The 24,743-nt window shown below is 44.4% G+C and overlaps 1 protein-coding gene across 5 annotated transcripts in view; it reads left to right on the forward strand.

Annotated features, from left to right (window-relative positions):
- cux1b (cut-like homeobox 1b) overlaps positions 1–24,540 on the forward strand; it is a 58,585-nt gene extending 34,045 nt beyond the window's left edge. The window contains exons 9-22 of one of the 5 annotated variants that reach the window (XM_076100053.1): positions 3,593–3,641; positions 5,420–5,518; positions 6,062–6,244; positions 6,402–6,460; positions 6,801–6,843; positions 6,972–7,068; positions 8,387–9,196; positions 10,472–10,573; positions 10,676–11,217; positions 11,340–11,481; positions 12,294–12,584; positions 12,728–12,916; positions 14,492–14,756; positions 15,047–20,922. In XM_076100053.1, the coding sequence (XP_075956168.1) occupies positions 3,593–3,641; positions 5,420–5,518; positions 6,062–6,244; positions 6,402–6,460; positions 6,801–6,843; positions 6,972–7,068; positions 8,387–9,196; positions 10,472–10,573; positions 10,676–11,217; positions 11,340–11,481; positions 12,294–12,584; positions 12,728–12,916; positions 14,492–14,756; positions 15,047–15,551 (3,376 nt within the window). In that variant the 3' untranslated portion in view covers positions 15,552–20,922. Of the gene's footprint in view, positions 1–3,592; positions 3,642–5,419; positions 5,519–6,055; positions 6,245–6,401; positions 6,461–6,800; positions 6,844–6,971; positions 7,069–8,386; positions 9,197–10,471; positions 10,574–10,675; positions 11,218–11,339; positions 11,482–12,293; positions 12,585–12,727; positions 12,917–14,491; positions 14,757–15,046; positions 20,923–21,229; positions 21,434–21,849; positions 21,963–22,083; positions 22,201–22,343; positions 22,428–23,081; positions 23,139–23,280; positions 23,362–23,448; positions 23,514–23,634 lie in introns of those variants that run through there. The other 4 variants (XM_076100052.1, XM_076100054.1, XM_076100055.1 and 1 more) reach the window with 4 other exon arrangements.
- Positions 24,541–24,743: the final 203 nt, after the last annotated feature.

Consider the following 24,743-nt stretch of genomic DNA (forward strand, 5'->3'; position numbering starts at 1 on the left):
CCCCCACCCACACCCCATTTGCCATGCCCCGAACTCAGTGTCTCTCCATTAACAGAGTTGTTAAATTGATTGGCTGTTAAAAACAGATCAATCCCCCTTCTTCTCTTCCTCACAATACCCCCCACTCCCTCCTTTTCTACCTCCCTCACTCCCACACTTTGACTTCTATCTCCTGCATTGTGTGTTTGTGAGTGTAAGAGGAAAGACGACAGGGAGATATTTCATGCAGTATTATGACACTAATCAATAGGTTTCAGAGTCTATCAGAATTCCCCCCCCCCCCATGACCAAACTGCATCGCTCCTCTGCATTCTCTCATTTCTTTACACTTCCCTTTTTTCTGTCCTTGTCTGTTCCTTTTATGTCCGAAGAAAACACATTTTGTAAAGACACGTATAGTAGGCCCCATTTGCTTACAGAAGCTAATAAACACATGCCGTCCCACATCCACACACACATTCACATACAAACACGTGCACACACTCACTCACTCCTGAGCCTGAGGCAGTCAGGGTCCTTGACTATGTGGCGTGCTGTGATCTGAAATTTTAATGCAACGCTTTAAAGCACACACAAACCCTCTCTAACCCTGCACCCTCCCAGTCCTTGGAGTCCTTCCCCCGTTTACTGCTTGGCTGAGCAAATCGCCAGTGTTTGGCTGAACACAACTTTTAACCCTGTGACTGCATATATTTTGGCCCTGCAAAACCCAAACGTCATACATATCATGCACTTTTTACACACACACACACACACACACACACACACACACACACACACTTGCTCTAAACTTTCCACTAAGGAGGACATTGCGTGACAAATCCCCCATCCTCTTGCTGCATTCGGGTAATCTGCCTTTTAAAATACACAACACACACACACACACACACACACGGACATACACACACTCCCTGAGAATTTGGTCGATGTTGCGGTGCCTGGAGTGTGTGAGCTCCAGCGGGAGGCGGGCAGATGTAGCGTAGCCCCCTGTCTGTGTTAGTGCTGTGAGGGTCTGGCTGGCTACGTTTTACCCGTTTAGTCCCTGTTAAAGATTAATGATATATTGATCCCCAGCCCCACAGGATGCTTTGTGTGTGTGTGTGTGTGTGTGTGCTCCTCTGTATGTCTGTGTGTGGCTTTATCTGCGTATAAAGGCTTAATACCATTTTAGGAAAAGTGTTTAATTGCTGATAATTAGGAAAGAAAAGCCTATTGACTGTTGCCTGTGTCCATCTCAAGCACAAAATGGCGCACAACGTAAACGCATACACACAGACACACACTCTCGCAGCTAGCTCTTTTTTTTAAGCCGCCTTGAAATCCCCAAGGTAACACGCTGTGAAAACGCAATGTGGAGAAAGCCGAGGAAAGAAAAGGAATGGAGTGATGAAAGCTAGAGGGCAAAAAGCGAGTCAGGGGCTGGAGGCTACGGCGAGGAAGAGGGGATAAGAGTGTGATAGAGGAGGGAAATGAAAATCTAAATCGGGAGAATATCCTGCTGGCACCCGAGGACAGAGGCCGAGGAAGAGAGGGCGAACGACGAGAGAGGGGAGGTGGAAGGGGGGAGAAAAAGGAAAAAAAGATGAAAGGAAGAAAAAGTGGAGGGCAATGGGAAGGGAACGGGTTGAGGGGGGAAAGGATAGAGTCAGGCAGAGGGTGGAAAAGAAAAGGAGCGCTTGAGTGAGAGGAGCAAGAGAGAGAAGATGATAAGAGATGAAAAGGCCTGTCTGAGATGGAGGAAGTACAGTAGGGGCTTAGAGGCTTGTTTCAGAAGTCCTACAGTACTCACTGATGTCACTTGTGCACCCATTGGCTTTCACGGTACAAAAGAGTTTGTGTGTGCGATTTATTTTTATTTTTTCTAGTGCAGCTGTGCACGCACTCTATAGCTCCTCCCTGTGGCTGCTGTATGGAGCTTTGTAGGTATGTTTTTGGTGGCCTAAAATTAGGATTTACCATAGCAAAGGACCCTCCCTTTACTGTTCAGTGTTTGATGAATTAATTCCACCGGGTGCATCGGCCGGCCGTGGACAGCTCTGCCCTGCCCTGCGACTGACTGACTGTATCAGGATATGCAGAAAATCCCTTCCCTGTGATCTGCTTTGGCCCTCAGCCTCTAGCTTTGCCTTTATAATTCCCAAATACAGCCAAATCCAAAGGTTATTTAAGAAGACTTTGTGCATCTGTACTTTGATTAAATGATCACATTTGGAGCAGGAGCGGCGGCGTATTTGGGTTGCATTACTGCCCCTAAATGCTCTCCATTACAAGCTTTTCTGGCTTGTTGGCTCTCTGACCTTACGTTTGTGTGTGCCGGAGTGCGAATGAGTGCGCACATGGGTCCTGCACACTATAGCTTAAGACAGGATAAAAGCTATTGAGGTAGCGTACTATTATGTTGCTTAAATGCATACTAGATCCTTTTAACTGTTGGGGAAAGAATAAAAGCGCAGAGTGAAAAGCTCTCCCACCCACATCTGATTCTTTTTTGCTGCATTGCCTGTAGCACAATGTTGACCTAATATCAACTGTGTCTGTTTTGTTAAACACATTCAAATCAGTAGTGCTCGAGCCTATGGGACATAACACTGTTTCTCATACTGTGACACACAAATACAAAAGCTGCGTGGGTTATTGGGTTCACTATCAAAAGATCGCAGTGAAATCAAAGGGTCTTAATGGACTCGGCAGTGCACATATGTGCTCACATCGCTGCACTCAATGCTTGCCCATGTATTCTTATCAGCTAGTAATGTATTAAATAAACATGCACATGCACTGCGTCTTTGAACATTTTCATGCATTCGTTTATTGTAACTTCCTCATACGGCAAAATGTCTTTTAGGCGTGCTCACAAATACACAGGGACGACTCATTAAGAGAGGGAAATCATATTCAAGTAATTATTTAGGTTTATCACCTATAATTTCCCACAAAGTCTGACAGAAATATACACTCATTGTGTGTCTGTGTTGAGTGTTGTTTTGTCCTTGTCCTCAAAGTTCCCTCCGCATCTCTGTCCTTGTTTGGAGGAAAGTGACAGGTATTCACGTCGCTCGCGAAACAGTGTTATTAAGATATTTTCCCAAAGTTCAAAAAGATGTGGTATTACGGGGGATGTATTCCTGCTGCCTGACCTCCAGCAAGTGAGAGGTGAACCATGGCCTCCATCCAGACCATTAGTCAGACACAATCACACAGCTTCATAGCAGATTAGTCTGCTGTATTAGGACTTAGAGCTCTATTAATGTAATCCCTCTGTTTTAGTGTGGCCTGGGTTTAGGGGCTTACATGTGCACACCCACGCACACATACACACATGACTAAATACATGTATGCATGCACACATACAAGCTGTTTGGGTTATGGAGTTCACAATCAATGGATTAAGGTGAAATTTAGACAGTAGCTTAATGGACACAGAACCGGCATGTTCTCTCTCCGAACAATCCCACACACGCACGTGACGTGTGCAGAGTGTACTGTTCCATCCATTTATCCGTTCCTTTGTTTTTATCTGTGCGCTGTATTTCTGCGAGTCTCTTCTAAGCACCGTCACATCCTCTGTAGTAACGGTAACTGTCTCTCTCAGGGCCGATGAGGTTGAGATGGTGATGACCGACCTGGAAAGAGCCAATCAGGTAACCCACTCAACATTATCACTTAACGTATTTAACACCGCATTGTCCAAATTATCCATCACACCAGAGTTGTATTATTAAAATACAGGGAAAGCAACGGAGTCCTTAAACTGAGATAGTTGGAATAAAAATATGGCCGACAGTAGGAGGAAAACGTAAGGTATTTAAAGGATCCAGTCTAGTGATATTCTGTATTTTTCTTCCTGTCAACAAATGTCATGAAAAGACCAACAATGAATTTATTTTACTTGTACGTATAGTCTGTGTTGACAAAGCGTGATAGCTTATTGTTCTGCGCCCTCGAGCTCCATTGTCGTCCAAAAACTGTTAAAAACAAATCCGTGAGCCACAGAGTTGCTCTGGGTGACATGTTGCATCATTATGTTGAATATGGGCTCTGTAGTAAAGTTTTAGTTGATTCCGTGAACACCATCCTGCTGCCGTAGATATTCACCAGAGCACCAAACATGTATTCATCCGCGGGTGAAAATAGTCCCCAATAAGAGCACTAGTTACTCCTGTTTGAGTAACATTTGTTAAACACTACAGCGCCCCGCTGTTTTAGGAGATACTCATCTTTTTATCTAAAAATGAAACTATATATCCTATATAACAATCGTGTAGTTTGAGGCGGGGATAGTTTGGAAGACCAAAACTAGCAATGTTGCTGTTAGTTTTGGTCTTTTGGGGGATTTTGTTAAGAACTCCAAAAACATAGAACATCACCAGCCTTATCCTTTAAAATATAAATGTTCATATGTTCAGTAACCATGAAATGTGGCTTACATTAACACATAATAACTTTGCATATCACTGTGAGGGCAGCTGTTTGTTTTACATGATTATTACACACCTACTAAACCCATCCAGCTGAAATAAGCCCCCTAGCACGTCCTCTGCCCTTGTGTTGTAAATATTTTTTTGGTATCTGTTAATGTCATTGTTGTTAACTTTCATTATTAGCCCAAGAGTATGATTTGTGGCTAAAGGGGTAGCATAGGCATGTAATTTTAATATTAGCCTAAAGGTTAGCGCTCCAACTATAATGCCACACACACTATTCACACTTCTGATTTGAGGTTTACAGAGGATGACAGCATGGCCTCCAGCTCAGTCACAGACTTTTTATACGCTTTTATATGGAGAAAATGGAAAACAGGATTTTTTCTCTTGCGACTAGCAGTCCTATTCCCACCCAGTCAATAACAGCTCTCAATATGGTTGCAATTAGAAACACTGTGGAATCGGCTCCCTGTAACTCCTAATGATGGCAAGTCGGCCGGTGTTGCAAATGATTCCCGACTGCGGCATGGCAGTTAGGCCATAAATACAAGGCAGCCGGTACCATCTTAATTCTCAGGACTTATTTTAATTAAAATTTAGGAAGAATCCACCCTCTGCCATCATCCTACACGTACTTTGCATTCTCTCCGCCCTCTTCCACTCTGTAGTATGTGTTGTAGTCGTACACTTTGCATAAAAGTGATCTAGCTGCAGGAAAACGTTGATAGTTATTGGTGCTGTCCCATCAACAACAACAACAACATCATCATCCTCCTTAGTTGCTGCCAACAGGAAGAACTTTACTTACTATTCTCTCCATCCACACGTATCAAGTTGACTGTTCTGCGTGGCTCGCGCAAAATTGACACCAATTCAGGGAACGTGTCCGCCAAGTAAATTTCACTTGGCATTGAATTAGAACATTAGATTGTTTGACATTGTTAGAATCTCCACTTGTTGACTTTTCTTTTCAACTTTTCCTCTTCTCCCTCCAGCGAGCAGAGGCAGCTCAGAGAGAGACGGAGTCGCTCAGGGATCAGCTGTCCTTGAGAAACCAGTCCCAGCAGCCCGGCAGCCCGGCCGACGCAGACGCGGTAACACAATTCACTGCTACGCTGATTTACTGCAGGGCTGACAAAGCGGTATTGATAGGCTAAAGATCAGATCGGCCTTTTTATTCCCGAGGCGATCAGCTGATTAAAGCTTCAATTTATGGATCGCTGTAGTCACCGATGTTAAAGGTCTGGCATTGCAGTCACCAACAATGCATCGATTTGTTCGAAAGAAAGGTCGCCAAGGTGGCAATAAGTGATCCAGCGTATTGATTAACGGATTTATTTGACCCGTTTAACAGCCTGCAGAGGTGAGACTTGGTGAGAGACTGACTGTCACGCCAAAGTATCTGCTTCATTGATCCCTGATGTTGGGTAGTTGTGATTGATTGATTCATTACCTCTGTTTATTGATCTAAGGGAGGAGGCCTAAACGATGGTCAGTACATTGATCAGCTTCTGTCTGATTTCTTTAGTGATTCATTGATCTGAAAGCAGGACTTTGTCCGGGTGGTTTTATGAATACGTGTGTAGGTTTTATTTTGCTCATTAGATTAAACTACTGTCCTATGCCGTTAGGAGCAGCAGACGGAGGTGCCATCCCACTCAAGTCTGGAGGCGGAGCTCAGGGCCAAAGAGAGGGAGACCGCCCAGCTGGTGGAGGACGTCCAGAGACTGCAGGCCAGCCTGACCAAACTCAGAGAGACTACCAGCTCCCAGATCACACAGCTGGAGCAGCAGCTCAGCAGCAAGACGGCCATTCTCAAGGTACACAACACAACACAAATCTGCAGATTTTTCTTTTTAATTAGATAAATGATCCATTATCTAGAGTTAAGTCACTGAAATAAGTACATGACATATAAAGATCCAAGGATTGCTTTTCATTGTTAAATTCCATGTGATTTCATCTCTTTATCTACAGGAACTGGAGGAGAAACTGCAGAAGCAAGTTGACTATGAGGAGGTGAAGAAGGAGTTGAGGTGAGGAGCACACACAGTGTAGGGCGTGTGTGTCTGTGTGTGTGTGTGTGTCCAGCACAGATCTATTTATTGTATGCGTTTGATGTCTTTAACCGTGTTAAACAAGATGCGCGTCGACATTTAAGATGTGTAACTCAATTGAGTGCCCTCATGAAGGTGAAGCTTGTATGTCTGTAGCTTTATATGTTGTTCTTGCTCTCTTACTTTCTATCTTTTCTTGATCCTTTAAAGAGACAGAAATAGAAAAGCTAGCATACTACACAGCAGATGTGTGTTTTTGTAGGGGGTTCATATGGATTTTTCTCTCTCTCTCTCTCTGTCTCTGTATCTCTCCCCTCAGTATCCTCAAGTCAATGGAGTTTGGAACATCTGACTCTGTGCAGGTAAAAGTGGCAGTTACACATTATGTTGCAGTGAAGTAATTATGTTTTTGATAAAACAATATCGTACATGTGAAGGGAGAGGTGATTTTTTGAAATGTCTCGTTTTAATATCTGTTCCCCTCCACCAGGACTCATCCAAACCTCTGGAGGTGCTGTTGCTGGAGAGGAACCGCAGTCTTCAGTCGGAGAGCGCCGCTCTGCGCATTGCCAACACTGAGCTCAGCGGTAAGTCTGCCCAAATGTAAGGTTAAAGTAATGGCTGGGTTCATCCAACACTGGCCAGGCTGCGTTCGCAAAAAACCTTCCCTCAGACCAGCCAAAATGAGAGAATACTGACAGAAGTGGAGTCCAGTGTTCATTGGAGCTTAGATGAGGGTTCAGCTGCAGGTAAGGCTTTGAAGCATCAGGTTAGCACATACATACTGTATGTATATACATACTGTATGTATGACAGCAGATTATTTTTCTCTGAGAATACTTAACCATTTATTAATGGTTTGGGAATTATTCACAATATTGGGTCCACACAATATGAAATAAATGGTACAGAAATGTTGTTTCTTTAGTCCCACACATGACGGAGAAGAAGAAAATGCATATCTTTGAATACCGCAGCAGGAGGTCGACCTGAATAGCATCAAAGATGCAGTACACAAAAACGAGGACATCATACTACATACTGATGCCCCTACATCAAGAGTCTTGCCCTCTGCAACAGTGTTTATGGGTTTGAAATGTCATGGCTTTGGGCTTGAATAGTTGAATAGCTTTGAATTGATTAACATTCACAGTAAGGGGAGCTTACTGTCTTACCCAATCATGTTACCGTCTCAATGGTTATGCATTAGAATAATATTTCTCCTCGCGCTTCCATCATGATGGATTCCAGTAGTTGAAAGACTGAGGAAATATAGTTTATGTGTTTGTTTTGGTGAATGTATAAATGTAATCAGTCTATCTATTCTGGAAGTTAGAGTCAGCAGAGCTGTACAGTCTCTGTTTTTTGGTGACATGCATCTGTTTTATGTTCAGCCATAAAAATTGTTTTTCAATTCAGTTTTATTGCTCCATTTCTTTTTCCTGGATGTATTTTTTTATGAACTAAAGACTCTGTTACTGCCTCTACGATGGAATAATTCAGTGTTTAGGAACACGCTGCTGTAGCATGGAAGAGGACTCACGTGGTGTATTGGCTATCTAAGGATCATTTTACCCTGTCCAGTTACTTCCTCTTTGCCTGTGAGAGAGTGAGAGAGGGAGACTGAGCCCTGGGCCAAGCTAATCTGCCTAAGTGGCACAGTGTCCATTGTTTTTTTTTGTCCTTTTTTTCTTCCAGGCTGTGGCTTACAAGAAAGGTTGAAATCACAAATGCATGGGCACTTTGTCTGGGGGGGGGTTTGCAAAAAAGGAAACAAAGTTCACTAATTTGGAAAAGAATTGATAAAGATAACTTTCAACTTTTGTTATTTTTTTCTCTCTCTTTTTGGAACCCCTTTTTTGTTGACTCCCCCATAATGCATGGTGTGTTTGACCTTTCTTGTAGGGTCAGCCAGGCGAAAAAGGACCGAAGAGTCCACACCGAAGGAGGAGACCGTGCCCGGCTACTCCTCTTCCTCGCCCCCTCCTCCCCCTCCCTCTCTTCCTTCCTCCTCCCAGCGCCCCCTGTCTCGCACTCATACGGACCCCCTCCACACTGCCACCACCAACAACAACACCACCAGCGGCGAAACGCACCCTTTCAGTCCTACGGGCATTGGACAGGACTTCTACTCGCCCGTGTTCCCTCTGGTGGGTGGTAAGATGGCTTTGAACTCCCTGATCCAGCGGCAGCTGCTTCAAACCTTCTACTCCAAAGCCTTGCAGGAGTCGTCTGGGATCCCCAGTGGGGCTCTGCTGTTCACCCCCTTCACTCCAACCCTCAGCTCCATCCCTACCTCCACCCCTGGCTCTGGGTCAGCTGCCATCCCTCTGGCAGCCAGCAGCCCCCAGCCTCCTCCCGCCAGCCCAGACATGGCTCCTGTTAATGGGAGCAGCACCGCTGGCAGTGCCCCATCCCCATCGCCCAGCTACTCTGACGCTACCACGGGAAGTATTTTGGACGGGGAAGACATGGACACGTCAGAGATCGCCCGACAGGTGAAAGAGCAGCTGATAAAGCACAACATTGGCCAGCGTGTGTTTGGCCACTACGTGCTGGGACTGTCCCAGGGTTCGGTCAGTGAGATCCTGGCCAGACCAAAGCCGTGGAACAAGCTAACGATTCGGGGGAAGGAGCCTTTCCACAAGATGAGGCAGTTCCTCGCCGATGAGCAGAACATCCTCGCACTGCGCAGCATCCAGGGACGGCAAAGAGGTGAGGCTGTGTATCTTTCATGTGTCAGTGCGTGCGTGTGTGTGTGTGCGTGTGTGTGTCTTGCATGTGTACAGCCCTGCACAGAGCCATTGATTAGCTTGTCGATATGGACTAGCTTTTTCTTTTTCTTTCTCTTTCCTTACTCCCATCCCGTGCCACACCTGTGTGTTTTCAATGAGTTCCTAATCACGCACTGATCCCAAGAGCCTCTCCTAGCTATCGTGGTCAATACAGAAACCTTTCACACATCAATAGTATTGATCGGTGGGAACTAGGAGGAAGGCAGGGGTACTGTTAACTACGGGCAGATTCGATTCGCCTGGGCCTGCTTTTGTTAACGCATCAGGACATTTTTGATTGAAGGTGGACTCAGTGGTACACCTAAATATAACCACCCTAGTCCCAGGCAAAGTCTGTGTTGATAATATGGCTGCAGTTAGTATTCCCCTGTTAGAAACTTTCTATTAAATCATTTATCCTTCACTACAAGTAGTGGATTAATATTCCTGTCAGAGGTAGAAGTTTGATTCCTTCTGGGGCCACAGATGGCAAAAATCAATGCATTTATGGTACTATAATGTGCACTGGATGGAAGTATCCACACATTTCATGTATTTGCAGAGCATTATAGGGCACCGTATAGTCTAGCTGTAAAAGAAAGGAAAACAACACACAAGTGTTGTAACATAGCGTGTGGTATATTGTTTTTAACAGAGGGCTCAGGCCAGCCACAGCTTAGCCGAGTGTTACAGGATGTTCCGAAGCGGAGAGCCCTCTCCAATACAGCCTCACACACAGGTCTGTCCCCTTCACACAGAGATGTTAGCACGTTCTGTCTGTGTGGCATGTTTGTGTTGGAGTGAACTGTATCTGTGGTGTGTGTGTGTGTGTGAGTTGGTGTTTATTAACTTGTGGGCAGGCATAGAGATATACATGTGCCTTGAAGGTAACCGCAGAATTGCAGTGACTTGCGTCAAAGGAGAAGCCAGCATGTGTATTTAGGGATTTTATTGGTAGTTGTTATTCTGTGGGGAGCGTTTACTGTACGAACCCTGTAGCACGTGTGCATGTGTGAGCTCCAAAGGGACCTGAGAAATAACAACAATCCCTCCAGTGTAGTTGCCTTGTAGCTCAGTGGTGGGAATGTTGGTCTTTGTGCTGTGGTGTAATTATGTTATGCTCTCATAGGCTTCTTTTTTTTGTTCCCTTCACTTGCTCTGTCGTTGGTTATCTCTGCTCATCATCTCCTCCCTTTCCCTCTTCCTCTCCTTCCAGGTAACATTACTGCCCGCATCCGCACCCCAGAGGCGGGCTCAGATGAGGCTATCAAGTCCATTCTGGAGCAGGCCAAAAGAGAGCTGCAGGTGCAGAATGCTGGTGAGTTGTGGTTTTCTTCTCAGGATTTAAGATAATACATTGTGGCTGTGAGTGTTTGTCGATGACTCTTTTTTTTTTTTTTTTTTTCTCCTTCCTCAACAGACTTGTCCCATGCTAAACCGTCATATACAGGACTGAAAGGAGGGGGCAGAGGCGGAGGAGGTGGCGGATCAGACGAGGCTATCCGCTCCATCCTAGAGCAAGCTCGCAGAGAGATGGAGGCCCAACAGACTGCACTGGAGCCCATCCTCAAGGCCTCATCTTCGTCTTCTTCCTTTGCATCACTATCTCAGAGGGACTTCCTGAACTCCTCACTCACCGCTCCCCTGCCCCCTTACAACCCGCTGGCACTCTCCCTCAAGAAGCCTCCCAGCTCCCTGTTGTCCTCCCCCTCATCCCCGTCTCCAATCCTGGACTTCAGCTCCAGCGTGAAGAGAGAGGGCCGGGCTTCTTTGGGGATTGACATGTCCGTTGACGGAGTTCACAGGCTGGGTCGGAGCTCTGAGGGGTCGGCCCGCTCTGGAAGTTCAGGAGGAGTGGGTTATTGGAGGGAGCAGTGGTGGAGCAACATGCATACAGACCCTCGCAGGGCCATATCCAGCCAGACAGGAGAGGACAACTACAACCAGGAGGACTCCAAAGAGGTAAGGCGAGAAAAAGGAAAACACTTGTTTGTGTGTGCTTTTTCTGCCCAACAGCTTTTATTGCTCTGCTTTTACTCTACGGTGGTTGCATGTCTCAGCCATTCTCCGTCTTTGTGTTTCAGGGAATATTGACTGACAGTCTGTCTCGACACAAACCGTGGAACAAGTTGAACCAGAGGAGCAGAGAGCCATACCTCCGCATGCAGCCGTGGCTCAATGGAGACCAGGGGCAAAACACACACATCCAGCAATCTCAGAACCAAGGTAAACAAATCACATGCACTTAAACACGCGCACACACACACACACACAAGCACATATAGTATATGGATTCACACAACCAGGCTCTTTGGGCTAGAGCATTACTCTGAAAGCCTGATTAGAGCTACTGGCTAGTTGTTACTGTCAGTCTGTCACTCACACAATCCCCCCTCCTCCCCCCCTTCCACCCTCCCTCCCTTCTCCTCCCACCATCCCCCCATCCTCAGTGCGGTGGCAGTGTCAGCCAGCAAGCTGCTGGTTTGTCATGTCATAGACAAGTTAGTGTTGCAGCGCCAGATGGCAGCTGTGTGTGTGTGTGTGTGTGTGTGTGTGTGTGTGTGTGTGTGTGTGTGTGTGTGTGTGTGTGTGTGTGTGTGTGTGTGTGTGTGTGTGTGTGTGTGTGTGTGTGTGTGTGTGTGTGTGTGTGTGTGTGTGTGTGTGTGTGTGTGTGTGTGTGTGTGTGTGTGTGTGTGTGTGTGTGTGCGTGTCTCTCTTTCTCTCTGGGGGTGTAAACAGCAGCTAATGTACACTGACAGCTCCTCATGACTGCTCTCTTCCAGCCTGCTGAGCTGCACAGCAGTACTACACAGACAGAGACAGGGAGATGAAGGAATAGGCGGAGGAAGCCAAAAAAGCTTCAAACTGCAAACTTAAGCACCTTTGCTGTTTGTTTAACAGGAATTAAATTAGTTGATGTGGTATGACTGAAGTCCCTCCCAAACCCAGCAGGGAGAGGGGATGAAACTGTGTTTTCTTACATGGTAACATGTCTCCTAACCTGTGTGATATTTCTCACCCTGTCGGTTCTCCTCAAGCAGAGGGTACTCCCAAGACATCCGCAAGCTGCAGCCCTGCTCCAGAGTCCCCCCTCAGTTCAGCTGAGGAGTCTGTCAACGGTCTCGCCGGGGATCCACTCGCTCCACACTCCTCCAGTCTCAAACTGGCGTCTGAGGATCCGTCGGGTGGGGAGTCGCAGCCCGGCACCCCGCTGCCCATTCCTGGTCATTCGGGGCTCAGCGTCCAGGAAATGGTCGCAATGTCTCCTGAGCTTGATACTTACGCCATCACCAAGAAGGTTAAGGAGGTTCTGACTGATAATAACCTTGGTAAGAAACACAGGAGGTGCTGCTTGTGTGGTTTTAGTTTGTCTTTCCTTTCCCCTTCCCTCCTCAATGATGAGTTCTTCAGCCTTTTGAATCAGTTCTCTGAAATGACTATTTTGTTTCCCCTCATCTTTTCGCCTATCCAGGCCAGCGTCTGTTTGGGGAGACTATCCTGGGTCTGACTCAGGGTTCCGTCTCAGACCTGCTGGCCAGGCCCAAACCCTGGCACAAGCTCAGCCTGAAGGGCAGAGAGCCCTTCGTCCGCATGCAGCTCTGGCTCCAGGACCCACACAGTGTGGAGAAACTCATGGACATGAAACGCCTGGAGAAGAAAGGTGTGTGGCGAAAGCTCAATGACGAGAACTAAATGCACACTTCATATAGAGCGGCATGCCTCCCCAAATAATCAACAAAAGACCCGGACATCCTGAAATACATCCACAAAAAAACACACAAGCAGCAGCCTTTTGAATTACACATGCACATCTGCACACACAATATCCTTTGTGCAGGACAGCAGAGCATGTTGTGCAGATCACAGTCATCTCGGTGTGATGTCAGTACCAATCAGGACTGCAGACCTCACATACTGTATTAGATGTGACAGCTAGGGGACTGCCGGGGGCCTGCTTACTCACAGTCATCAGCACTCCTCTTCATCGTCATCATCATCATAATAATTACCGGTGTCTATAAGCTCGTATTTCTTTATCATTTGTTAGCCCGTAGCTCACTTTATCGCTCATTTGTTCTTTATTGCCTTCTGTTTGCACAACGCGTATAAAGAGCAAAACCAAGAGGCCTCGCCCTCGTCGCTGCCTCGCAGTGACCCCTGACTGCCCGCTTGAAGTTCTCCCTGTAGAGATTGCCATGTTTGAACCTTTCAGTAGGCACAAGCATGCGGGATCAGTTTACCCTCATTATATATATATATATATATATATATATATCAATACAACCCTATGCACAAGGGCGAAAAACAAAAACTGACCATACACCAGTGCGTTTGGGGTTTGGACGCACGGGGGGTTTAACTCTTCATTCAACTTTGTTTCAGATTATTGACCCCAAAGTAATGCATCCAAACAGCAATGGTGAACAGTCCTGGCCGACAGCAGAGCCCAGAGGAAAGACATGGACCTAGTCTAGAGTAGCCATATTTGACCTCTCACCCTTGCGGTTCAAGCCTGCGAGGCGGCGCACAACTTTCCGAGTGGTCTAACCTTGCTCTGAGTGGGTTTTGCCTGCAACACTAATATATCTGGCAGTGTGTATCGGGGTTGAGGAAAATGTCAACCTCATGCAAAAGCTGCCATGAGCTGTTCATTTTCAGCTGCTGGTGCCCCGAGAAGTGAGCGGTGCTGCTTGTTTGCTTTAAAATGGAAGAGATTTTTTTCATTGTTAAGAGTTCCTTTGAAAGACAACAGCACCACCTAGGGGCCGCTGAAGAGGATGGCCGGATTCTTTTTGTGTCTGATGCACAATAGGAAAACATTTCCTGGTGGCATGCACTTGTCAAACATAGCGCTGAAGTTAAAGAAAGAGTGACGGTTTAAATCATTTTTACATAGAAAATTGCTTTCACAATCAATTGATAATCAAATTGGCACTTATTTATTTCTATCGACTAATAGAGTAGTCTGATGATTAACAAACGAATAACTAACTAATTAATCTCTAGTTCAATCATCAAAGATGTACTTTACATGAAAAATTGGTTGTCAGATTTCATGCTCAGCTACAAAGGTACCAGCCTCTGTTGACTACAGCACATAATAAAAAAAATGAAAAAAAACTTAATTTGGTGATTCTAGATGAGATGTATGTTATTAATATTCCCCGTATTTATTCATCTCTTATGTATTTTCTTCGGTAATAACTTCCCTTCTTGTTTTTGTGTCACTGTTCAGCTTACATGAAGAGGCGGCTGAGCTCCTTGAGTGACAACCATTCTGTGGACATGGGTATGTTGGGGCAGGACTACATCCAGGGCTCCCATAGCCCGGGACACCAGCACCTGAAGAAGGCCAGGGTGGTGTTGGGCCCAGAGGAGAAGGAGGCCCTGAAACGGGCCTACCAGGAGAAGCCCTATCCTTCCCCCAAAACCATTGAGGAGCTGGCCTCCCAGCTTAACCTGAAGACCAGTACCGTCATCAACTGGTTCCATAATTACAGGTCAGCATTTTGAAAAAGAGACGCACTTGAATACTGAGACCCTCAAGTGTTTGTGTCACAAGCTGTTCTTCAAAGGGCATTCGAGGTCATTTCAGTAAATCTAATTCCATTTCCATTTAAACACTGTGATTTTGCATTTGACTGTGTGTTATTGTATCATAGACCATGTCGTGTTGGTAAATACATTGTCTAAGGAAGGGCTTTAGTTCAGTGCACTCAAGATGTGTTGCGTCTGACAAATTTAATTTCAGGATTTGAGTATCGTGACTGAACTCGTGTGTTTCTACCAGGTCACGTATCCGGCGGGAGCTCTTCATAGAGGAGATCCAGGCAGCTGGAGGGTTAGGGCCTGGAAGCGAGGGGGGCTCCCCTTCCCTCCGCGGGTCCAAATCAGGAGAGGGGGACAGCTGTGATGGGACAGAATCTGAGGGCACAGTGGAGACACGCCAGGGACTGGGCCTTGGCCTGGAGGATCACAGAGGAGCATGCAAAGACGACATGGAGGTTGAGTCTGAGGCAGGGGGCTCTAATAACTCCCCTGACCAGTTTGACTGCACCACCTCAGGCTTAGTCGGGCCGGGCTCCAGCTGTGGACAGGGTGGACTGGGGCTCTTCAACTTTACAGAGGCATCCTCCAGTGGCTCTGCCTCGAGTACTAACATCCCAGCCTCTGGCCCGGCCAGAAACCCCAGGGACAACAATCTGCGCAAGAAGAAAGCAGCCAATCTCAATAACATCATCCACAGGCTGGAGAAGGCTGCCAGCAAAGAGGATCCCTCAGAGTGGGAGTTCTAGTTCCCCCCCCTGACCATCCTTCATCCCTCTTGTCTCATAACCTCACGACCTCTTACCTTGGACCCCTCCTGCTCTGTTCCAGTTGGAGAGCGGACACAGCCAAAGTCAAGCTCAGCAGCCATTTTTATTACATAGAAGCTTTCCGGAAAAGAGGAAAGAAACAAAGAGTGGTTGGCAAAACCCTTAAAAAGAAGATTTACTGAAATCCTAGAAGAACAAAATAAGAGAACTTACGTGTCTCTGTGTTTTTTTTAAACTGAGTTTTGTTTTTGTACTGAGAAAAGCACTTAGCCGTCCTGCTGGCCTCCGGCCCTGCTGTACCTCCCCCTATCACCAGCCACTGGTGCACCAGACTGGTTAGTCCTGAGCTGGGGTCTGACCCACAGCTGGGGTTGAAACCTGGACTCAGTAACACAGGCAAGGCCTGACACAGCAGCTGTCACAGTGATAGACACTGATAGGTTATAGATAGAGACAGGAACTCTCTTACAAGAACTCTCACTTTCTTAAAGGAGATTTTTTCCGCTCTTCTTCTCACCTCCCAAGTGTCCACAAACCTCCCCTCACTCAGTGAGACGCCTCATTTTTCACACTGTAGAGTGACTGTTACAAACCCTTTGCCTTTTTCACTCACTGCGTGTGTGTGTGTGTGTGTGTGCGTGTGTGTGTATGTTAGGGGTTGTGTCAGTGTGCACCTGTTTGTGTGTGTGTATATATACACACACACACACACACACCTAAAAATGGTGTGTGTATATGTGTGTGTTCTCTTCTCAATGGCAGCATGTTTTCTTTTTAATCTCACTCCTACACTCTTAAGAGGGTGGTGGAAGGCCTGCCGGCTGAGCTGCCGTGGTTACTGATGTAAGAGAGATGAACTTGACCTGTTGTGTCCCACATCCTATCCTGCTGACAGCCATGTGATGGCCAGAAGGATTTCTAATTCCTCACAAACACTCATCTGAAGAGGAAGGATGGAAGGAACCCTCCTTCTGCCTCCTTAGAACCCTTCTTTTAAGGACGAAGGATGATCTCTTCATTTTGATATTGCAATTTGGTTGCCAATAAGAGATTGCACAGTCTATTGACTCTAAAGAGTACAAAATAGGGAATTTTAGGAAGCATTTTTTTGATTAGTACAAAATAAGAACGGAAAATAAGAGAATAAAATGTTACTGTTTAAAAAGAAAACCAACAAAAAAAAAAAAAAAACGAGTTGAAATGGAATAATGTTGCGTTGTTGAAATACGATACAATGAATTCACGTAGTACTGTAGCTGTCTGACATGATGATACGATACATGTCTGTTGTTGTTTTAGTTTGTGCACGTCACAGCTTTCACCCAGCACTGGACCTGCTGGGGGTGTGTGTGTGTGTGTGTGTGTGTGTGTGTGTGTGTGTGTGTGTCTGCACCACTGACAAATTTTCTCTATTCACAAACACATGTTTTTATAGGCCAAATCAGGAAGAGTGTGTTAGTGTGCGTGTGCGTGTGTGTGTGTGTGTGTGTCTTGTGTGCGTTTGTATTTGCCTGCATGTAAGTCGGGGTCGAGGGCAATTCACTCAGAGCAAAGTAGATTATCAATAATGAAATTCTTGACTGAAAATAAACTGGGTTTTAGCGAATGAATTGCAATGAAGAGTGCAAGATTATATCTGTACTTTCTGTTGATTGCTGTTTAAAGTGAATTCTCCCCAACCCTGGTGTGAGTAGTCACCGCTCTCCTCCAGTCTGTCCTGTATCCAGGGATGTTTTGCATTGAATTCTACTGTATACACTACAAATTATAAGGCATATCACCTCCCTGTCCCACACAAGCCCTCAGTGCCTGTCAGCCTACTGCCTCCCCTTTGTGTGTGTGTGTGTCTATGTGTGTGTGTGTGTGTGTGTGTGTGCGTTTGGATGTACACACATGCCTGTCTATACATGCGTGTGCACAAGTGCGTGCGATTGAGGAGTGTTCAGTGTTTCCAATGAGTGGGGTCATATTTCGTATCTACTTGCACACACTACTAGTGCACAACTGACACCCTTCTTTAAGCTGTTTGATGCGTTACCATTACATTAATCTTCTCACAAAGTAGTGTAATACTATGATTTACTGTAGCTTTGGTTTTATTGCTATTTTGCATTTATAGTTTGGTTTTTATTCTGCTTATTTATAGGTGCTGTATTTTTCATTTAATGTCTTATCATTTGAGTTGTCTATTTTTTAAGGGATTATACTGTTCCTGAGGGCAAGTAACATTTTTATTAGACGTATAGACTGCCGGCAGTATTGGTTAATATTTACAAAGATGTACTAGTTCTCATTTGTTTGTATATTCATGAATCCTAAAGTTTAGTGTAATTTCAATCGCTTTGAAAAAGAAAAAAAACGTGTTTGCTACAGTTCATGCTCCCGTAAGCATTAAGCTTTTTACCACAACAGTTATGCTCTTAAATTGCTTGCTAGAGAATCAAAGTACATATCAAGATCAGCGAACATATGACAGCATATCTCTTTTCCTGTTTTCTATCCTCCGATAATGTTTTTTTTCCGGCTGTTTCTTGGGGCCAGCCCAACACTAACGCTCGGCAGCTTTCTTTTAGATGGAGGTAATCACATTAACATCATTCACACTTTGTCAAATAGGTCAAATGAAATTACCTAGACTTGAAAACGCAAGTTAACTTGAAAGAGGTCATTATCTGCCAAATTGAGATTAGAGAAGCGTACCAGCTAGCAGGGGTGCTACGTCAGATTGAACAGATAGCCAGCCTATGATTATGCAGAATTTCTATTGCAGTCCGTAACGAAGCACTTATTGGGATCTTTTTTTGAAGACTTTCTTGGGACAGGGTCTGTAAACACTACAACAGAGTACGATCCCGGGGATCCTGGGAAATGTATGCCTTTTAAAAAAGAAAAGTGGTTGTGAACCAAGCACAGACTCTTCTCTGCATCCTAACACTAAAGTTCAAACATAAGATAGCTGTACCCATGTTTTCTACATTATGAACTGTGTTCTTATACAGTAGCCCCTCATTTCAAACCACAGATCCCTGTGTGACTGAAAGGGCCCTTTTGTCCTGTACAGTTGTAGATATTATGAGCAAACACCTGCTTTGGTTTCCATCCAAAAATCTCCTCAGTCCACCCTTAAGCCTGCCCTCTTCCCTGTACTTCCAGATATAGTCGCAGCCTGTCAAAAGATACCGATAACCTCATTGCACTGCGTTAAGATGCATTACTTCAAAATTGGATTTTCTAGCGTATCTAATAATTGTAAAATTCCTCCAAACATTGCCGCTTCCTGTGGACGGCCGGTGTGAAACATCCGTCTTACTGCAGATTACTGAAGGCTTATTGCTTTCTGTTGGACTGCTTGGACCGGACGACCACAGTGTGTTTTAATGGTGACGAATAGCTACTGTTAAGAATATAAGCACTTAACCCGTTTGCCATTTTATAGCCAGATCCATCAACTCACCTTAAACCACGTGAGATCATCAGATTTGTGCCTTTAACTGCCAAGCAGGGCACCAAACTAGTGATGTCATTAGATGTAGTCTATTTCACCAGATTTGTTCATAATATATCCCCACATCTCCAACCCAAATTAATTTCTCAGACACTTCATATTGGAACTTTTTAAAGTCGACTTCTCTCCGGAGAGGGTTGTGTATAATTCCTGGAGTGCAGTGAAAGAGTAAAGAAGGAGAAAATGAGCTTGTTGTATTTCTAATGACTGACCTGCAAGACACGTTTCGTTCCGGGTCTTATTTCAGACCCGTTGTTTTCCCACAATGCATTTCTTGCGTTGTACATAACCGCAACTAGCAGCGAAAGGCCAGAGCATTGAATGAAGGAGGAAGCATGCAGAAACAGCGTACACTGTAATAACACTGAATTTATTCATAGGGCATTTTGTATTTTTCTGTTTGTGTCAGGTTTGCTGTGACATTAATAATGGCACTACAGGTATTGATAATGACGTGTGCCAATTCTAATGGTTATTTGGAAAAGAGACGTGTACATACGGTCGATCAAGTAGCTATTGACTCACTATTGTCACAGTACGCTTTTGTTTGAAGGCAGGAGGAGAGAAGGGACGATTCAGGACTTTTCCATGATCCACAGATATTTTTCTACAAATTTAAATCAGATGATTCTATACACTGTTGAATAACATTGTAAAGGTGTAACAGATGCTGTATATCATATCATATGTTTTCTGAAGTCGTAAAGCTTTACTGTATGATCTGTTGAAGTAGTGGTTATTCATTTGACATATTAGTTGTAATGGAAGCCTGAACAGCAGCACTGGTCACCATATTCAGGAAAAAAAGAAAGAGAGAGAAAAACCTCAGATGTTTTTTGTAATACTTTTAGAATATATCTTATGAAGTGGGTTTTTGTAAGGAAACACTTTTTCCGAATCGGTGGTGCTGTATGCATAGCACACTCGGTAATACATACACACATAATACAGCGCAACACACTCATCCTTTAACCCCCCCCCCACCCTCCACTGTACTCGCGTGCTTTTTGTTTTTTCGGGTTTTCTTACGCTCACATTGGCTCCAGCTAATTGTTTAAGTCTTAAACCATTTCCTCTTATTTCTTTAGTGTTCCATGCTTAACTCTACAGTTTCTAACACCCAGAGATCAACTCTGGGAGCGAATCAACATTTCAGTGAATGCTCACAAGATTAAAAAAAAAAAGAAAAGAGGAAGCAAAAAGCCAAATAGTGAAGTAGTTATCCACCTCTGTTGAAAGGTTGCTGACAGTCGTCTGAATGTTGCTACCTTGTGTCGTCGCTTCAGTTCACCCACAGCTTAAACCACAGTATAGTCTGACAACCAAATGACCTTTTGGAAAGCTTTAAGATGCTTGTTGAGGCTTTAGCGGGTTCAGAGTTGTTTTTAGATGATTTTTTTCCCCAAACCTTTGTCATCAACAATGTGGAAGTAATAATTCTCATAACTTGTCCCACTGCCTATTTTGTGAGTGTGTGTGTGCGCGTACATGTGTGTTGTAGTACAAAAGGCTGCATGACTGTAAAGGGATGGTTAAGATGTTTTTTGAAAGATGTTTCCCGAGCACTTCTGTCACTCCTGAGATGCTTTATTCTCCCTTTTTTGGGGTCTCCCTCCCTTTTGTTTTTCCTCATGTATCATTGTTTCTTTATCTTTCTATTTACTAAACGTATCATGTTGTTTGTTCTCAGCACTGTAAAACAGTCCCTTCTACAACATTGAAAAGCAATATCACTGTATGAAACGTTCACAATGTATTTGTTATGATTGACATTTGATTCATCATCATTATTATTCACATGCACCCTAGGTGTGATAATTGAAGTAAATCTCTTTTATACAAATACTAAGAGTGTGCTGTGTTAGTTTTTATGTTTTGCTTTTTGTTTTTGATGGGAGTGTTCCTTGTTTAACACGTGGATGGTCAAATAAGTATTCTCAGAGAAAGAGATCTGTTAGAATCATAAAAAGGGAAGGTGTGTATCAGTAGCCTAAAAGGCGGTTTCAGTCATGTTTGGGCTTTTGGACTCTGCTTCTGCCATTTGCAGCCTCCACAGGTGAGTTATTTCTACTATAAATACAATCTAAAGACAAATGAGACGCGTGAGTAAAGAATAATCTACCAATCCTCTTTCCTCTCCGCCCCACAACAGGCCGTTATGCAGAGCTGCAGGTGGAGTTTTCAGCTGCAGTGCGGACCAGTGCGGAGCAGAAGGAGCTCATCCTGAAGCTGGAACAGGACCTGAGCACCATCCAGGCCATGTCCTCCCTGCCGCGCCCCGACGCTGACGGGTCGGAGGTCACCAACATGGAGAACATCCCGGAGCCCATCAAAGAGGCCTCTGCCATGTTTACTGGTGTGTTCTTTAAGGGACCGTTGGAGCAGTGTTTTCTGTCGACCCCAGAATATCTTGAAGTGATATAGCGCGTTTGAATCGGTACAATTAAGAACGCGGCGAGTTTAAGGTGAAGGCTCCAGAAAGCGAAGCGCACCAATGCTGCAAACCAGCCAGATGAGAGCGATTTTAAGAGTTCCTTTCCTTTCATTTGACACTCAAGAAGGAGTCCAGTTCGGAGGTTTTCACTACAGTTTGACGGACTCGGCCTGTCTGCAAATAAAAGAGATATTAGCATCCAGTTTTAACCACAAACTATAGTTAAAATTACAGATTTTCAAAATATTGTTGATCATATAGCTTGACTATATATGCATGTGAACAGAGGAAGTGGATTATGGCATTTAAGTCTTGTTTTTTGTGTGTGTAACCTCCAGGTTCTGGCATGGGCCCCCATCCTGAGCTTCCTCAGGGCCAGATGGACTCTCTGCTCTCCATCATCTCCAGCCAGAGGGAGAGGTTTCGCTCCCGCAATCAGGAGCTGGAAGCTGTGAGTCACGATCTCTGCCACACACACACACGTACACACGCGTACACACACACATCCTGTATTCCTGTGTCTTTTTCTAGGAGAGCTAATTTATCATGTTTGTTTTCTCTGTCCCCTGCAGGAGAATCGCTCCATGCAGCAGACCATGCAGGCGCTGCAGAATGAACTGGACAGCCTGAGAGCAGACAACATCAAACTCTACGAGAAAATCAAATTCCTGCAGAGCTACCCTGGCAGAGTGCGTGCGTGTGTGTGTGCATGAATGGATGAATTTGCTCTAGTTATGGTCTTGTTTCTTATATCTTGATTATTTGGTGGAATCTGAACCCTTAAATATTTCGCAGGAACATTTTTACCATGTGTGTTTTCTCTGCGCTGCAGGCTGGCGGTAGTGACGACACTGATATGCGCTACTCCTCCCAGTACGAGGAGAGACTGGATCCATTCGCTTCCTTCAGCAAGAAGGTACGAGATGCACCTTCAGTTCACACAAATGAAACTCTTCTCTTAAAGTCTCTGAATCCACCTGCCATCTCTTGGGCCGTTTTGTTATTTTCTTTAATAGTTTCTTATTCTGATATTTGACAAGTGACCAGCCATGAATGACAGGACGTCATGTTTGCTACACAGCTGCAATAGAGCTTCGTTTGGTGTCATTCCTACAGGGTCAAAGGTTAAGTTGTTTGTAGATTTTGTACGGACGTTGAACAGTCGTTCAGAAATTACTTACAATTGAGAGTAAGAGACCAGTTTAGCCAACATGTGTATTGAGTAAACTTCAAAATGTTCTAGTCTCACTGTTGCCATTTCTATTGTTTTCACACCATTGGTGATGAAGCAACAAGCCTCTTTGTGGGCTTTGTTGAAGGTCATTCTGGGGAATGTCGGAGCTGAATTTGAGGTTGATAAGGCAGCAGTTTGAAACAAATTACATATTCTATGGAGGGAAATTACACCTCCTTACTCAAAATATCTCCCTGAAGCAAATGCCCCAAAGACCACAGACTGTCAGTATGAAATATGTAAAAACATCTGGAAGTGTATTTAAAAATTGTAAGAATATGGATTCACATTTTCCAAATAGTTGTTTTGTTGAGGCCCACTACTCTGTGTTTGCAGGAGCGTCAGCGCCGATACTTGAGCCTCAGCCCCTGGGATAAAGCAACTCTGAGCCTGGTAAGCCTCAATCTCACACACACACACACACACACACACACACACACACACACACACACACACACACACACACACACACACACACCGTGTATATGTTGTTGTACGTTCTATATCTTGACTAATCCACTGTTGTGTCTCTCAGGGTCGTGTGATTCTCTCCAACAAGGTGGCCAGGACTGTTGCTTTCTTCTACACCTTGTTCCTGCATTGCTTGGTCTTCCTGGTGGGTCTTCTGATGCAACATTGATGTCTCTGTCTCATCGGCTTCAGTGATCTTACCTCTTGACTGATTCCTTATATATTTTTTCAGGTGCTGTACAAAACCGCCTGGAGCGAGAGTATCGGCAGAGATTGCTCCGCTTTCTGTGCTAAAAAGTGAGTTTGTTCATCGGGCAGCTTGAACATTTATGATATCACATCACGTATGAATTACCATTTTGATCACATTAGCAAGGACCTGATGTCATTTTCGTCTTTATTTCCATCTCACTTCCAGGTACTCTGACCACCTCCACCGCTTCCATGAGAATGACCAAAACCTTTAAGCTGGTTCAGCATTCAGCAGCATGCACGTCCTGCATACGAGTTTACCGAATCAAGCTCCTCATGGAGGCGGAGCTTTACCTTTTGTTTCTGCAGTAACTAAACTCTCCATGAGTGGGCGCTGCAGGGCTGAAAACTGTAAATCAAAAGGTTGATAGATTCAAAGACGGGTTCTTCTTGTTTTCATTTCCTGATTCTTGATCTTTAACAAGTTGCTATTAATATATACGTCAAGCAAAAACGGTAATTTAAGGTTTCTCATACTTAGTAAACATAATACATTTTATTATTAATCTATTAATCTGTGCCAGGGTGGAGCAAAAATATAATGAAGGTAAGATTATGTTCATCATCTTGTACCAAAGGGACCACATCACCCGGGTCGTATGGTGTTTTTTTTGTGGGTTAAGTTGGAATTTAGAGTAATTTGAGAATGAAATCAATAAAGACAAAGTTAATGTATGATTTTAGTTTAATATGGTTAACATTATAGTTTGTTTGATTGGAGAGTGTACTGTGTAAGGATGAGGTGGTCATTTTAAGAGTGTTTGGTGGTGGAACAATATCTACAGTAGTTAAGTTCACTTGTCATTACTCTGAGATTTGCCCTACTTGAGTTTGACTAATATGATCGATTAAGCATAACTATTAATGACTTGTGACTTTGGCACAGAAATCACCGTGTTAATGTTATTTGTCTTGAAGAGATTTAAGGAATGAGGGTTTGCAGCAGTAACGCACTAATGGTTACTGAGTCTATCATCCTAATGTTCTTCTCCATGTGCATGTTTACCTGCTTACTTCTTTCTTTTCTGACTGGCATTCCAGATATATTCCAGAATAAAGGCTATGCAGCATTTGTTCTCGCATCATTTTAATTTAAGATGTCATTCTGAGATGTGTGCAATAGTGAAGATGGCACTACATCGAATGGCTCATGAGTCCTCACACAGAATGTATTCATGAGAATAGTTTTGCAGCAAGCTTGTTTCAGGATAAGTCTCAAGATATTCCGTACGTTTCTTATTGTCAACGTCTCTTATGAAAAGACAAAAACCAAGA

The sequence above is a fragment of the Anarhichas minor genome, unplaced genomic scaffold, assembly GCF_050575085.1.
Source record: "Anarhichas minor isolate MPS153535 unplaced genomic scaffold, ASM5057508v1 ptg000026l, whole genome shotgun sequence".
NCBI lineage: Eukaryota > Metazoa > Chordata > Actinopteri > Perciformes > Anarhichadidae > Anarhichas > Anarhichas minor.